Here is a 16,485-nt window from a genome sequence, read left to right as displayed (position 1 = left end):
ATAGTTGATCCCACTGTGAACCCCAAGATTGTGTTATTTACTGAAAAAAAAAAAACCCTATCTCTAGTTGTGGTATGGTCCAGCCCTTAACACACACCTTTAATCTCTTTGGCTGGAATACAGATACACCCTTAGTACACACCTTGAATCCCAAACAATGAAGGTAAAGTTAGTTTGAAGAAGGAAACACCCGTGTTCAAAGTGATGCCTAATTGAGTGACAGAGAAAGTGACGAATCAGAGAAAGATTTGACAGAATAGAATATGCCCAACTCTTTTGTGTTTTGTTTTGTTTTGTTTTGTTTTGTTTTGTTTTGTTTTTCAAGACAGGGTTTCTCTGTGTAGCCCTGACTGTTCTGGAACTCACTCTGTAGACCAGGCTGGCCTTGAACTCTCTGAGCTGTCTCCGCCTCCCAAGTGCTGGGATTAAAGGTGTGAGCCACCACTGCCCTGTTTATATGCCCAACTCTTCTGAGGAGAGAAAAGAGAACCTACTTAAGAGAGAGCAGTGCTAAGAGACAAAGGGAGAGAGTGCAGTTTTGCCAGGACAGTTGTACAGAGGTTGCAAAGAGAGAACAAGCTAGACAGAGGTGAAGACAGAGCAAGCCAGAGAATGAGAAGGAGCCAGAAGATTAGAACATATTGCCAAAGTTAGTATGAAGCCAAGCAGAAAAATTCAGCCAGAGGCCAAGAGAGAAGCCATACTGAATCAGTCAGTGTGGAGAGGAGTTTTGAGCCAGGACAGCTGAGTTGAATCAGCCAGAGTTCAGCAAGAGCTAGAAAGGGTGAGCTTATTCAATAGTAAGTCTCAGAGGCTGGAAACATTCTAGGCCTAGATTAGACTATACTGAAACTAGACGCTTCCAGGACTAGGCCTAGGTTAGCAGACAGAGGCAGTAAGCCTCAGAGAGGACAATTTCTACAGGAGAGTAAAAGTCACTTTTACAGCCATATTCCACCCTCTTCTCCATACTCTCTGCCTCATGTTACCTCAGACATGCACACAGGTAGGTGGACCCTGGTCTAGTCCAATCCTACCACACAATCCTGGCTAGACACAGATAGACACAGAGATGGGCAGACAGTGGTACAGCCAAGACAACCATGCTTCAGCCTCTAAGTAGGTTCTTTTCTTTTGGTCACTGAACCCAGAATCTTATACCTTCTGTGTGTGTGTGTGTGTGTGTGTGTGTGTGTGTGTGTGTATGTAAGCACAGACATGTGCATGTATATGTGTATATGTATGCATGCATGTGTGAGTGCACATATGTATATGTGCATGTGATTGTATGTGTGTATGTGCATATTTGTGTGTTTGTACATGTATGCATGTATATGCATATATGTGTGTATGCATGCTTATGGGTATGTGAGTGTGTGTGTGAGTGTGTGTGACAATTCTTGTCCCTGAGGTACTCAACTCGAAGGTTCTCATCTTACCCAGACCCATGGCTTGCACACCTCTATCCCAGCACTCGACAAGATACCATTTTTCTGTCATGTCTGTACTGCTCTGTATTGTCACTTGCAAAACAGGACACACCAAGCGAAAACGAATGACCCAACCCCTAGACCAATAGCTGATGGACTAGCCATTGACTTTGAACTTTGGGAATAGTACCAGCCAAACACACCGGGAGGCTGGATAGGAAGGCAAGCGGCCCCACCCACCTGGCTAGGCAGCACAGGGCACACAGCCAGGCTCTTAGGAGGTAGTGCGAGTGAATTATTAATCTCGCCAGGAGCGGTACATGGTCACCATTCTATTATGAAGCATTAATAATACAGGAGCTAAGAGAAGGCCAGTGATCGCAGTCACATCTGGAAAGATTACCAGGCTCAGGGGACTGAGAGAGGAAAACCAATGGCCATCAAGTACACTCAAGGATGCTGGGGTGCTCGGGACGGAGACTGAGCAGATGTGCAGACCGCAGCCAGCCTGAGACTTGAGAGGCCTGTCCAGAGGAAAGACTGCAAGGTACTCAGTGGCCCAGCTCTGTTCTGCACTCCCCAGCCTGACACACCCAGGTAACACAAGCTCTGGAAGGAAGGCAGGGGCCCTGAGTGTGTTCACACCAAAGCCTTGCCCTAGCTAGGGTTGTCCAGTGATATCTGATGCCCAGACAGAGAGCTCCTTACCACTGGCCACTGTGTGCATTAATGAGGGCTCAGCCAGTGGCTGGGTCAGTGACATACATCCTGGTATGGACAGACAAGCTGGGTGCCAGTAGCTTTTATATCAGCCTTGCCCTGTCCCGTCACTACACCAATCCTGAGGGCAGGGGGAGGGGGAGGGACACCCGGGCTACAACACTGTATTTATATAACAAGTTTCCCAAACACCCAGGAAAAAAAAAATACAGCTTCTAGGCAAAGCTTTGTACAGAAGTCCCACCTAGCCAAGGGCCTGCCCCAGTGGGCTCTGTGGGTTGTTGTAGACAGGCAACAGGAGACAGAGAATTGGGCGTGTCTAAATTGCCTGGTCAGGCATGAATCTTCCCATGTCCAGACTCAGCGTGGCCACCCATGAACTGGGTACAATACCCCTCCTCCTGCCCCCACTGCCCATGTCGAGCGATGTAAAAGACTCAGGGCCTGGCATACTCACAGGGTCCCTGAGCTCCTCACTGTCCCGGGGCGAGGGCCGTGGCGTCTTCAGGGGGATCTCGTCTCCGCACTCGGTGTCCGAGGCATTTGGGGACTCGGCTAGATCAAGGAGGTCCTCTCTCTTGTGTCCTCTGAACCTGATCCTATCCAGCCTCCTGAGCATGTTCAGCACGGCACTCCTCGGCCTCACCTGGACATGACGGGGAGGCTCCCTGTAAGAGGATGAATGAAGCACATCACTAGCTGCCCGTTGTCTGCTGCCCCCAACCCCGCCGCTGCCGCCGCCATGTTTGGTCCCAGCCCTATATTGAGGCTGATGGTGAGCACTTAGCTCTACAATGAATGGCCAGATCTGATCAGACCAGACATCACCCAACCATGGATGACCTGGCCAGCTGCTGAGGTTCCTTCTGTGCAAAGTCCTACGGAAGGAAGCAGAAGGAAGCCCCAAGGATGGATCCCGGTCATACAGATGGTCTAGCGTGGGTCACCACATTGTAACAGATTTAAGGGTATGGGATAACTAGAGCTGAGAAAGAAAAAGGTTGACCGCTCTCTAAAATGCTCAGTCAGGACTGAAGGCTAGTCTTATTGCAATACTGCCTACCGCCCGCAAAAGCACCACAGCTGGGTCTCAGCATCACTTCTGCCTCTACAGAGTCCCTGCAGGCCCACTGGGACCTGTGGAAAAATGGGCAGGGACTGACGCCATCATCCTTTTGTCTGCCCAACTTTCCCCCTTCACCTTCTAACACTGGCTTGGCCTTGGAGGCTTGGCTCCTAAAACCGAGTCCTGCCAGAAATAGACTCAGAAGTTGGGCAAAGGCCTTGTCCCACGTCCCACGTCCCACGACACACTGTGTGCTGCATGCAAAGCTCATGTAAATTAACAGACAATGAGTACCAAATGATGGGCACCCCCTGGAAGCTTGTTCTCCACCCTTCTATCCTAACTGGACCAGGAGAGCCATGGGAACCCTCAAGATTCCCCCTGCAGGGGGAGAGGCTGTTTTTCCACTGGGTCCAGCTGGCCTCATAGCAGGGCTGGCTCCTATCCTACAACTCCAGGTCTAAGGCTGCAGAGCAGGATCCACAGGCTGCCCTTCCCACAGATGCTGCCCTGACATCTTTTAAGAGCCTCAGGGAGCAAGCACAATGATACGCCCCCGGGTTCCAGCCTGCTCTGTGCTCACCGCCTCTCCGAGATGCGACATCAATCTCCGAAACAGAAATGATCTCCCAAGCAGGCCAAAGTATTCTGGGAATTCAAGATGACACATGCTGAGGGCCTGACCCCAGGCCTGGGCTTAGGCCCAGTCAACCACAGGATTGTTTTCACACAAGGAAAATCGGGGGAGTGAACTGAGTTGGCCTCTGTGCAGCAAGGCGGGAAGAGCTTCCTGTTTGGTGCAGGAGCACGGAAGCCCTCGGTGGACAGATAAATCACAGCCTGGACATAGTCTTGCGACAGACAAGCCTGCCTGCCCCCAAGGCTCCTTCCTGCTCTCCTTGTCAGGAAGGCCCTCTCTCAGCAAGGCTCACTAATGATGGAACCCGTAAGTCCTCTGTCAAAACTGCTCTGGGGGTCAAGAGGGACTAGATCGGTTGTTAGAACGCTTGCCTAGCACGGACCGGACCTTGGGTTCAATCCCCAGCACTGTGGTGAGACATGCCTGTCATCCTGGCACTTGGGAGATGGAGGCCGAAGGTCAGAAGTTCAAAGTCAACCTCTGCTACACAGCAAGTTCCAGGCTAGCCTGGACTACATGAGATCCTGTCAGGAAAGAAAGGAAAGCAAACCAAAAGAAGCAGAGGGTGGGGGAGTAGGGGAAGGGGAAGGAAGGAAAGAAAGAGAATTTGCTCGTTCTAAACCGCAGAGCAATGGAGGCGTGCAGCCTATCAGCAGGGCCAAAGTGCAAGCACACACCAAGGGAAATGGAACCATACCTACGACAAGTGACAAGCGACAAGCCGTTGGCAGTGTGGTGGGTGGGGCAAGCAGCCACTCAGGGTGCGAGCCAATGCCAGCCACTAGGAAACTTATCACATGCAGGAACTACAAATTTCAGAGGGACCAAAGGGACATTAAACTTAAAAGCATACAGAGCAAAACACCAGAGAAGAGATAATTAATGGTCTACACTGAGAATGTATTGGCTGGAGAGACGGCTCAGCATAGTTAAGGGCACCAGGGGCTCATCTAGGGGACCAGTTCCCGGGGTACACACTGGGGCTCACCACCATTCAAACTCCAGATTCGGGGGTCGGGTGCCCTCTTCTGACCTCTGCAGGCATCAGGCATGCATACTGTACACATACATCTGTGCCGGCGAAACACACACAATAGACATGATATCAAATAAATAAATCTAAAAAAAGAAAAGACTGAAAATAAATTCACAAAGTAGAAGCAGTAGAAAAGAATAGAGACCACTAGACAAATGTAAAAATTAAAACCAATAAATAAATAAATAAAAGCTCACATGTTTAAAAGTTAAAGCATAGACAATGAAATTGAAAACGCCACACCCAATGCGATAGAGTGGTTCACAGTTCCCAGATTGCATAAATAAAAGAAACAAGAGCAGGAGATGGTGCATTGGGGGGTGGGGGGGGGGGAGGTGTCAGCAGGGGCAGTGAGGAGACCACTTCCTAGCTCACCCAAAAACTGGCCATGATGCCAAGCAGGAAACCAACGCACACTAACGCTGCAGGTGCTTTCAGCATCCTAGACCACTGATGTCTACAGAGCCAGTGGTCCCTCCTAGGATGCTCTGTCTCGTAAAACTGCAACCACCTTCCCTTGCTCAACACCAGCCCCCTTCCTTCTTCATCCTGGCCTCTGGGAACTCCAGTGCCATCCGCCATCAGGAGGTAGGGGAGAGGACCCAGTGGGTAAGGGAGGGGGCTTGCTGTATACGCATGAGGGCCCGAGTTCAAATCCCTAGCACCCATGTAAACAGATGCACTCAGCCACATGCTCAACGGTCACCCTGATGCTGTGGGAGGCTGGAGACAGGAGGGGCAGCGGGGCTTGGGTGGCTGCCAGTCTCACTCTAGTTTTAGTGACAGACCTTGTCTCGAGGGAATAAGGTGGAGTGTGACAGAGGAAGACACCTGATGTCCTCCTCTGGCTTCTGCGTGTGAACAGGTGCACGCACGAGCATACATGTGCTCACACGAATAGAAAGAGAAAGAAGGAAGGAAGGAAGGAAGGAAGGAAGGAAGGAAGGAAGGAAGGAAGGAAGGAAAGCCAAAGCAGGTAGAGGCCCTGCCCAACCTGATACTGACTGATACTGAGTTCCTTTTGTTCCAGGAATAGCCAGCCCTGTTCCTGCTGCTAGAGGCTGCAGAACAAGGAAGGTGGGGGGACTGCCAAGATGCCGAGGCAATGGGCACCCGGATGCCGGAGCACATGCCCCCGGGTGGGCACAGGCTACCTACAGGCTGAGCTGAGTAGTAAGCATGCTTTTACGTGGAGCTCTTGGCTCTCCGAGGGTTCCCTCAAGAGGCTTCCCCTGTCTAAGATTCTGCAGCTCCTCGGAACCAGGGCCAGCTTCCCCATTAAGCTTCAGCAAGCAAATGAGAAGAGGGAACAAAGGCAGCCCAGCATCAAGCCTGCCCCGACCTGAATGGGAGCATGGGAGGCCGACTACCACGGGCGTTCAGGCTCCCCGCCTCCTGCCCAGCTTCGCACACAGGGTCCTGTTGAGCTGTTCACACGGGCACTGAAGGGAAAACCAGGATATGTAGATTTCCCCCCAAGTAAGGGGAACCAGGAGGCCTCCTCCCAGCCCCACTGTTCTCCTTTGGGTCTCCCCTAGGACCCTTAAAAAGGTGAACTCTTCAAGCTTCAGAGGGGAAGGACCAAAACCTAAGCTACCAGAGTTAGCTTCTGACTTTGCCAGCAAACATGCCCCAGACACCTACATCTGCCACACCCATGTAAGCATCCCCTGCCGGCTGGAACCCTCCCCAGGGTGACCACATGTCAACAAGAGGTACAAAAACCCTATTTGCAGATGAACATGAACTCGGAGGACACTGTTCAACTCCATACAACCTGATTTATAGAGGAGGATGCCTGGGCCAAGGCCGCCTGGGGCTCCCCACCCTCCAGGGCTGGGCCTCCATGATGAAAGCGGGGCATCGCCCACCAAGCCAACACTGTGTTTGAGCCTTGCCTGCAGCCTTGATTGCAGCTGTGTATATATATATATATATATGTATGTATGTATATATATATATATATAAAATCTCCTCCACGGACTTCTCCAGGCCTCCCCGTGTCCAACTGACCACTGTCCCCAGGCCATGGAAAGAAGTGACTCACCAGTCTGTAGCCTGGCTGCTATGCCCACAGCAGGTCCTTTGCCTGCATCCACGGGAGCCCTGTACACCCCCAGCACCCTGCCCCACCCCCACCAGAACTCTCTGTAGCTACCTCACATCTTTCCCCCTTGTGCTGTCAAGGTCTGTGTGGTGGCCCTTCCTGAGAGGGGACAATTCCTTTGCTGGTTCCCTTGGTGCCACTGGGTCCTCACGTGGGCGCTGCGCTCCTCCTCAGACATCTCCCTGGGCTATCCCAGGCTCTGCTGCCTTGACCAACTAACATGGAGGGGAGTGTGTTTCTCTCTCCGGATCAAGACTGCGCCATATAAGCAGGTGTCACCAGGAACTCAGTGCCCCCCAGTAAGTCATAGACTCCCTCGAGGCAGGGACAGACACGCAGATGAGTGCGATCCACCATGCCATCAGCCGTGAGGTCGGTTGGACCATCACTGTACCTCTGTCTGGAAGGAGGCTTGCTTAAACACACTCCCAGCTACAACTGGTCAGGGGCACGTTTCAAGGACACAGTGACTGTCAGGCTCAGAGCTGGTGTGGCACCAAAGGCTCCGAGTGGGTGGTGCCGGCTACCCAGGTTTTGAGGATCCGGGATCTGCAGGCCCTAGCAGGGCAGGACAGTGGGTGCTCTCTGCTCTCCAGGCTCCCCCAGCTCAGGTGGCCTGCTGCCAGTCTCCCAGCCCCTTTCTGCAAATGTGCCCTGGAGTGCCACCGCACACAGCGCTGGAAAGCCAGCTGAATGGCTCCCAGACACACAAAGGAGTCAGTGTGTGAGAAACCCCGGACTTGGGAACCACAAAGGGCTTTATTTCCCTTTCTAAGCTCAAGACTTAAAAAAATAAAAAAAATCAAAGCGGCTGCCAGCCTTAGCCCTGGGCCCAGGGATAGCACTGGCTCACCTTCCCTCAGCCGAAAACTCCCCTTTGAATTCAAAGTTGGACTTAGGAGACACACCAGCCTGTAACCCACGACCCACAAGCTGAAACACAGCTTCGGTCTTCAGCCCTCCTCATCGGGTAGCTCTCCCACAGATCCCCAGATAAGCCACATCCTCTTTCCCACTGGACGTTAACCCCTGCTCCTGCCTCACAATCCCACGGGTCCCCAGCTGCCAAGCAAAACTGAGCTGCCTGGCCCTTGGCCAAAGCCGTCTTCTTGGGAAGGTGGCCCCTAAGCCTCAAGGACATGAAGGGGGTTAGCCTTCCCATGGTCAGGCGGCCACATCAGAAGATGTTGTGAAACTCTATCCCCTGGGTGGAGCCTTCATTATCATCTTCAGCAGAGTGGCTGGGAGGACTTGCAAGAGACCCTTCGCTCACCTTCCCTCTCAGAAGAAGGTGGAGAGGGTCACTTGAGTGACCCTCTCTGCACACATCTCTAGCTGTAAGTGATTCTGCCCAAGCAGCACGTGATCCTGTAGTCTGTGGCCGCGTATACAAAGTAAGGATGCTTAACTGAGAGGAAAACTCCTTTTATGCAGCCATGGAGAAACAGCCATCCATCTATGCTGGGTTCAATTCCTAACACCCACACTGTAACTGCAGTCCTGGGAGGATCGAACGCCCTCTTCTGGCTTCTAGAGGCACTGCAGGGACAGGGTGAATGGATATCTATACAGGTAAAAACACTCATACACAGAAAATTAAAGCAATGATAAGACCAAGCACAAAATGCCTCTGCTTGTATTCAAGCTTCTGGCTCACGGGTACTTTTTGGTGACATGTTCCCTTGGAGGTCACCCACATACCCTTGCAGGCAGCGCCCCTCCCCCACACTCTCCAAGTAAGACCAATAAACGCATCGGTTCACCAGATTGGACTTTGGTGGAATTGTTATTCTGATGTGTTGTTGGTGGCCTATCTGGTGTGAGCAGCTATTCGTCTATGTCTCTTCAAGAAAAGCCGTGCAGCAGCTGGAAGGGAGGGGTTGGAGCGTCAGTGGATTCCGAGGCTTTGCATGATGAATGGGGTAAAGAGCAGGAGACGCAGGTTCTAATCCATATCCCAACCCTACCTCCAGCTTGCTGACTGCCCCTGCAGTGGCAGACACAAGCACCCTAACACACACACACACACACACACACACACACACACACACACACACATACAAAGCTACCAACCAACCCATCTCCCTAGACCAATAAGCATCCCCAGGGCCTAAGGTATTACCAAAAATCCTGTCTGTACGCTCCCCTCTGGCCACTGTCTCTGCAGTACCAGGTCTGGGATGTTGGCTCAGACCTGAGAGTGTCCAGGTCTGCCAAAGCTCTAGGGGCACCTGGGAGCCACCTCCTGCACCCTAGGTCCACACCATGGTCCTGTAACCTGGGCAACTGGGGGCCCTGAATGTTAAGCTGGCTGTGTTGTAGGAGATGCGTCACTGTGGGCAGGGGTTGAGATTTCAAAAGCCCGTAACATGTAGAGGTGGTGGTGCATGCCTTTTATCCCAGCACTTGGGATCTCTGTGAGTTCGAAGCCAGCCTGGTTTACATACTGAGTTCCAGGACAGACAGAGCTACATAGTGAGACCCTGTCTCAAAAAAAACAAAACACCTAAAACAAAACAACACACACACACACAAGCACACTATTCACAGTTAGCTCTCACTACCTAGGATCAAGACGTACGCTCTCAGCTCCTGCTTCAAGGCCATCCTGCCTGCCAGCTGCCATGTTCCCCCACCATGATGCTCATGAACCAACCCTCTAAAACCAGGAGCTCCAAATACAATGTTTTCTTTCATGAGTTCCTTTGATCATGGCGTTTGTCACAGAAAATAAAAAGTGGCTAAGACAGAATTATGCTTATGCTGCTTCTTGAGGATCAGGGATGAATCTTACCATCCTGTGCCTCCAGTACCAATGTAGGGACAGGGCCACGTCTGCAAATCCCCTAGCAGTGGGCAAACAGAAGCTAGGTTTGATCACCTTCTACTGGATTGGCCCCAGCCATGTGGTGAGGTGGCAGGGACAGCCTGAAGCCCGCAACCTTGGCTGTGTGATTTCAGTCACACGACTTCCCCATGCCCTCGGTTCTTCTGCTAGAAGATATAGTGAGTCCCTAACTTACATGGCTGTAGAGGGTGACCTGACCCAGCACCAGAAGGACCCCAGCACCAGTAGGGACAGTAAGTAGCAAAGACAAAGATCTACTTTCCAGGAGGAGACACAAGTATCTTTAGCTCCCCCCGTAAATCTCCGTCACAAAGCCACTGGGCACTACGGTGGCCCTCCCATCTAGCAGGGGATGGAAGAGAGAAGAGGTGGTTCTGAGACTATACTAAGTGTCTCCAGGAGCTTCCGAGCAGCCTTGGTAGGGGGGAGGGGAGGAGACACAGACCAGGCATCAGGACAGAGGGATTCTGACACTCAAAGTATAACTGTGTTTGAGGGCAGGGAGCAGGGGGCCATTTTAAGGAAGCAAAGCTTCTCCAGCCAGCCACAAGCCACCAAGGTCTTTGTCCCCTCCTGCAGGAAACCCTCTGCACTCTGTCACCGGGTCCCTCAGTAGCTCTTCAGGTTTAAGGCTGAAGTGAGTTCCTAGAGCCAACCAGTCCTGGCTGCCTCGAATATATTCAATCCCTGCCCACATGAAGGCCATCTCCAGGTGACCTGGCCTCTGTCCAGGCTCACTCCACAGAACCCCAGACAGATGCACCATGACTACAGCACACTTAGAGATCCCAGCACCTCCCCCAGGCCCCTACAGTTCCTGAAACAGAGAGAACCTCCTTCCTCGGACCTGCGGTGACCACAACCCTCACTGGCAATGTCAGCAAAGCAGTCACGGTTGGAATGTTGTTGACAAGCAGAGTCACTCCAGGACTTCTATCCTCAAGCCAGCAGGCCACCACCTCATTTGTTGGCCCCTTTCTTAATCGATGAGAAATGGAACAAGCTCTGCAACCACCCATCCCCATCCTACCCGCAACACATACCAGGTCTCCCTTAGTTCCGGTCACCACTGAGGGTTGCTACTGCTGATCTGACTGATAGTTGGGGGAAAATGAGGCCTGGGAAGGCAGGCAGGGTAAGAGGTAAGACAGCAGCAATACACATTGATTCCAACATACTCCAGAGCTCCGAGCCCAGCCGTCCTTCACAGTGTAATTTAGCCCGCAGGACCCTCTGCCTTTGAGACTGAGTGGGGAATCTAACAGAGTAGCCACACACAGCTTCATTTAAGAAAACGAAGCTTGCAGGGAAAACCCTGTATTCCAGCAGGTAACTGAGCAAAACCCTCTATTACATAAGTGACTGCTCAGCAACGAGAAACCCACGCAAGAACTCCTCACTGGCAAAGCACCCTTTCCCCAGCTCCAGCCATCCTCAGAGCAGCCAGGACGCATGGAACCCATGGGACATTGGCAAGGAGAAGCCCTCTGCAGTTCCCGGATACAACCTGTCTCCCTGCCATGGCCCCGGCCCACATTCCAGAAAGCACAATGTGGCACCATCCTTGATCTGAAAGCATGCAGCCTGCTGCGGGGACAGGGCTCCGCAGATGGTGCTACGGGAAGCCCGTTGGCCACGTGGGATGGGGGCCATCTAGTCCCTGTCCAACTGCCTGACACAATGCCAACAGGCATGGTTGTGTGCCAACAAGCATTTACAAAACCCAGCGGAAACAGGTAGCTATACATACCTTCCATCCTAGATCAATGCATCTGTGAAGAGAAAGAACTCCCACAAGAGTCCTGGGAGTTACTGACCCATTAAATGGTTGGACAGGCCGGCAAGAACCTCAGCCCCATGACCAGCACTAGGGCTCAGCTTTCGGAGGCCCAGGGAACACATTACACCCGTTAAGAAAGGAGCAGGGCCAGGTGTGAACCACACAAACACAGGCCACACGGAGACAGAGGAATCCAGTAAGAACTCACACGCTGCCGCTCACCCTCGTATCCCACCTGAGAGGCAAGAGAACCTACAAGACCATCATCAGCTATAGGCATAGGGAGGAAAGCCAGCTGTGGAACAGTCACAGTGCCCGGCAGTGGCCAGGGCTGTCCCTTGTCCTCCCAGCCAAGCACACAGTACAGAAGATGTCATAAGGTCCACATCAGCCCCAAACAGGACAGTCACTTAAGAGTTCAATCAGAGGCAAGTCTACCTAGGATCGACCAGTGCCTTCTCACAGATCAGCTGACTCTTCTACTCATGGCGGCAAGCATGTCTGTCGGGCACCTTATAACCAAGGAGGCCCATAAGGACACCGGATCAAGTGCTACCGCGCAGAGACTCCAGGTCTCATTCCCAGACCCCTGCATAGGCTCTTCCATGTCCCCAGGGCACCACTAACAGGGAAACTGGACCCAGTGGCTTCACAGCATGGAACTCCCCGGGTATGTGATGAATCTGAAGCACTCCCTCCTACAGGGTGGAGGGAGGTCCCTGAAGCTACTCAAACTTACTCACAGAGGTCAAAAGTCAAAAGGCTTCACACGCGAGGCCCAGAAAAGCAACCCTTTCGGAGGAGTGGAGACTTTTCCAGCTGGCCGAGCTGTCTGTGCCGCGCAGGGAGCTCCCAGCGCGGTAGCTTTTGTTCTGAGTCATCACCATGGCTGAGGTGGGCTTTTCAGTGATGTAGATGGCTTTGAGCCTTCTGTAAGGACCCCCCCCCCCCAGTAGATTCACTGGTTCGCTACGCTACGCTAGACCTGTGTGCAATCATTTCTCTGGTTTACTATCCGGGCACTATCGGGGATGGATAGACGTTTGTCCGTGTCTCTTCATATACAACCAAACACAAAAGCTAGCACTGGGTGAGGGTGAGGGACAAGCCAGGTGGGAGTCCCTAATTAACCCTGACTCTGGCTTTAAACAGCTTCCCAGCTGAAGAGCCCATGAGCTACCAAACCAGGTTCCTTCCTTCCAGTCACTTCCAGTTTTCTTAGCTTGGCTCAGCTGATATCAGAGGCCATGCCTGAGACTCTCACGCTGATCGGGCAAGCCCTGAATATGTTCCGACCGGCATTGCCAGCACAGCACTGCTATCAAATATTTTATATCTAAACCAGTACTCACCAGGGAGATGGTTCCTGCCAGCCTGGCAGCCCTCAACCCCTGGGCACCCCTCACTTGTAGCCACTGCTTTAAAACTCAGTCTCAGCCAGGTGGGCGGTGGCTCACGCCTTTAATCCTAGCGCTCAGGAGGCAGAGGGATGTGAATCTCTGAGTTCGAGGCCAGCCTCTGCTACAGAGTGAGTTGCGGGACAGTCGGGGTTTACACAAAGAAACCCTGTCTCAAAACAATAATAACAAAAACTAAACTAAACCAAACCAAAAAACTCTCAAGTCCCATGGACAGGAGAAAAATTTTAAAGCAAGTTGCAAAGCCCTCTGGGTACAACTGAAGCCTACAACACAGGTAATCTGAAAGCCGCATGCTGCAATCAGAGCTGTCTTAAGGCACAGTCTTCAGGGTAGCCCACAGGCAAAGTGGTAGGAAGACAAGTGTTCCTGGGAGTGCTACAGTCTGAGAGGACTTCAAGGGAGGCTCCAGCCAGTCAGTAAAGATAAAGTGTGTGAGTGTGCCACTGCTTGGGGACATTAAAGATCCTACTAGGTGTTCTGGGTGCACCTACTATGTGCCAGGCATGCTGCTTTTTTTTTTTTTTTTTTTTTAATCATCCTTGTTTGAGACAAGATCTCATGCTGGAGCCAAGGCTGGCTTGTAATTCACTATGTACCCAGGTTAGCTCCAAACTAGCAGCCATTCTCCTGCAGCAGCCTCCAGAGTGCCAGGATTGTAGACATGAGTTTTAGGTACACTTGATTTTGGGGCTGAGGTCCAGACAAGTAGAGGGTGATATTGCTGGAGCTGTGAATGCTAGACTCAGGAGGGAGAAGAGTGTCCCTAGCCTGAGGGACAGACAGTGACAGCCCAGGACGACAACTCCACTGAGGTTAAAAAAAAAAGTCAGCTGGTGGATATGCAGGGAAGGCAGTGTGGCCAGTGTCCTCTCAACAGAAAAAAACAGAGAGGAAATGGCAGGGAAATCTTATTAAGAATCATCTCATTTCAAGCACAGTATGGGGTGCCAAGTGACCTGTGACTCAGAGAGGTGACAAGGCGGTGGTCAAGACTCAGGAAATGAGCACAGGTCGTGGAGATGGAAACCAGCAGGCAGCTCTGGGTTCATCTGGGAGGCTCTGCCCAATTGCATGGGGCAGCAGAGGTAGCAGGAACTGGCCACAGGTAATTAGCCCCTCCAGCCTTCAACGATGCCAGCCATGCTCCCCTGAGGATAAGCGACCTGCTTGGCACTTCCCAGGCCACACCTCAGTGAAGCCCATGGACAGCAGCTGGGTTCCAGGCTCCTCATCTCTGTCTCTAGGCGTGACACACACTAAGAAAAAAACCCTGGAACTTTCTACGCTGACTACAGAGGCCTTCCTTTCTTAAGAGATGAAGAAACAGGAATCAGGGAGGAAAGATACGGCCATCACATGGTAGAAGATGGAATCTGGTCTTGCTGCTCTAGTCCTCTTCTGGGGCCCCTGCCAGGATGTGAGCCCGGGAATGAGGCAGGGTGAGTGGAGGAACTGAGGGGCCTGTTTCCAGGCAGTTGTGCTGCTGGTGGTGGTGGCAGTGTGTGTGCATTCGTGTGTGTGTGTGTGTGTGTGTGTGTGTGTGCATGTGCATGTGCACAGACACAACCACAGGGGATCATGGAGAACAGCAGGAAGACAGTCCCTCTAAGATTGAAAAGACCCAGTGACCCAGCGAGCTGACCTCTGAATCCACGTACAAGAGAATGGAATCAGCAGTCGGGGCTGAGGTGTCCACAAACCTCTGCTCAAAGCACCTACGGAAGCACACCTGGCCATCCTTGGGCTGTCCCGTCACAGCGGACCCTGTGGAGAGCTACAGCGATGCAGGTGCCCCTCTTCTCCGTCCTCCTTCTCGTAATTTTTCTAAGTGAGCATGTGCTGTGGGTGCTGGCTGACGTGGAGTGGGGTTGTCATGGACATTATTCAGTAAGTTAATAAATATCTTTAAAGTCTTTTTGCTTTAACTTCTGGTACGAGAGGCAGCCATCGACACAACCCACATAAACACAGCCTGGAATGTCTTCAGCCCCCGAAGGCTGTGAGGGAACCAAGATGGAGGTGGGGACGAAGCAGGAAGGAGTGGGAGGCGGTAGTGGGAGGCGGTAGGGGCGGAAGGCAGACTCGGAGGCCTCCCGGATAGACACCAGGCAACCAGTGGACAGCCTGCCCGTGACCTCTGACCTGCCACTAGGTCTTGGAGGACCGAAGCAGGTCCTACAGGGAGCTATATCTAGGCATAATCTGGAAGAGGAGCCGGGTCAAGAGAGTCTCACTTTAAAGAGAAGGTCAGAGGAGACCCAGAACACCACATGTCACAGAGCCAGCGAGAGTGCCCATCTCCTTTCTGGTCACAGTCAGAAACAGCCTTGATTCATTTCTAAGTTAGTAGGACATCGGGACCTCTAGTCCGCCTCACTAACCTAGCAAGGACCCGAAGGTCAGAGTTGAGGCTGGTGGGTGGCTCCTTATATAAATGTCACAGTAAATGTACTGTCAAGAAGGACACAGCCCAGGATGGCTCGGCAAGTGGTCTCTGTCCACAACACCCACTGACAGGCAGAGTCTGGGAGAAGCTGGTACCCAGGGGCGAGGCAAGGAAAAGGTAGGTGGGTGTTAGCCTAGAGGCCAGCAGGTGGCTTGGGCAAAACCAGATGATGCCAGTGTAGAAACTGAGGGGGTGGAGAGTGTCAGGGGCAGGGTTCCTCCCTGCCCTGACCAGAGGTCACTGTGCATAAGGGCTGCTGGGAAGGCGAGACATAGTTGGGACATCTCAGAGTTCCTCAGAGACCCAACTTTATCCTCATGTCTCTACCTGACAGAGGTCACTACCTCATCACTTCTTGGCCTTTTGGCTAAGATCCAGTGTAGAAGCCACCACCCCATTACAAAGCAACAGAACACAGAGAGCCTCAGCAAGACAGGACAGTGCCCTGCTTTAGTCAGGACTCCAGGCTTCATCACCACAGGCTCGTGGCCCTGTGGACCTTATGCCAGTACTTGTGAGCCTTTGCCCCTCCCCAACACGAAGAGCAACGGTGGAGACCCAGTAGGGCAGGGGGCCCCTCCAGACTTCTTCTGGTCATTGTCAATGTCACACCATCTGCACACAACAGTAGACTGACGTTACACTGACAGCCAGCCCCATACAAGCCCTGTCTCCAAACACATACACGTCCCAGGCCCTATGCACAGCTCCCCTTTCCTGCCTCCCTACACAAGGCCTCTCTTCCAGGAAGTCCTCCCTGACTCCCACGGTTCACTCGAACCTCTTATCCTCAGCGCACAGCAGTCCTAAGGTAGCTGCGTGCTTTTGTGGACCTACACACCTGTATGGGTTACCTGTGCGAGCTTGTACACCTGTACTCCTGTGTGGGCTCACTTAGCCATGAATACATCTGTTCCCCAGCAGTGAGCACCCTTGTATGCCCTTCTCTACTGCCTGTGTAATGCATCTCTCTAAGGCCCCACATCCAGCA

At 52.4% G+C, this 16,485-nt stretch overlaps 1 protein-coding gene and 1 long non-coding RNA gene across 9 annotated transcripts in view; one reads left to right on the top strand and one right to left on the bottom strand.

The window, feature by feature from the left end:
• Window positions 1-16,485, bottom strand: part of Gramd4 (GRAM domain containing 4) — a 79,942-nt gene that overhangs the window by 43,506 nt on the left and 19,951 nt on the right. For all 8 annotated transcript variants that reach the window (XR_003951368.1, NM_172611.5, XM_006520821.2 and 5 more), the window contains exon 2: window positions 2,608-2,818. Coding sequence is in view for 7 of the 8 variants with exons in the window: in XM_006520821.2 (XP_006520884.2) it covers window positions 2,608-2,818 (211 nt within the window). In the remaining variant the exon portion in view is untranslated. The remainder of the gene's footprint in view (window positions 1-2,607; window positions 2,819-16,485) is intronic.
• Gm15722 lies at window positions 2,815-8,766 on the top strand. Its single transcript, XR_875535.3, has 2 exons — window positions 2,815-4,162; window positions 5,923-8,766. It is a non-coding gene; the product is annotated as a predicted gene 15722 (long non-coding RNA).

The sequence above is a fragment of the Mus musculus genome, chromosome 15 (genome assembly GCF_000001635.26).
Source record: "Mus musculus strain C57BL/6J chromosome 15, GRCm38.p6 C57BL/6J".
Lineage (NCBI taxonomy): Eukaryota > Metazoa > Chordata > Mammalia > Rodentia > Muridae > Mus > Mus musculus.
This window is presented reverse-complemented; position numbering and strand designations above follow the sequence as displayed.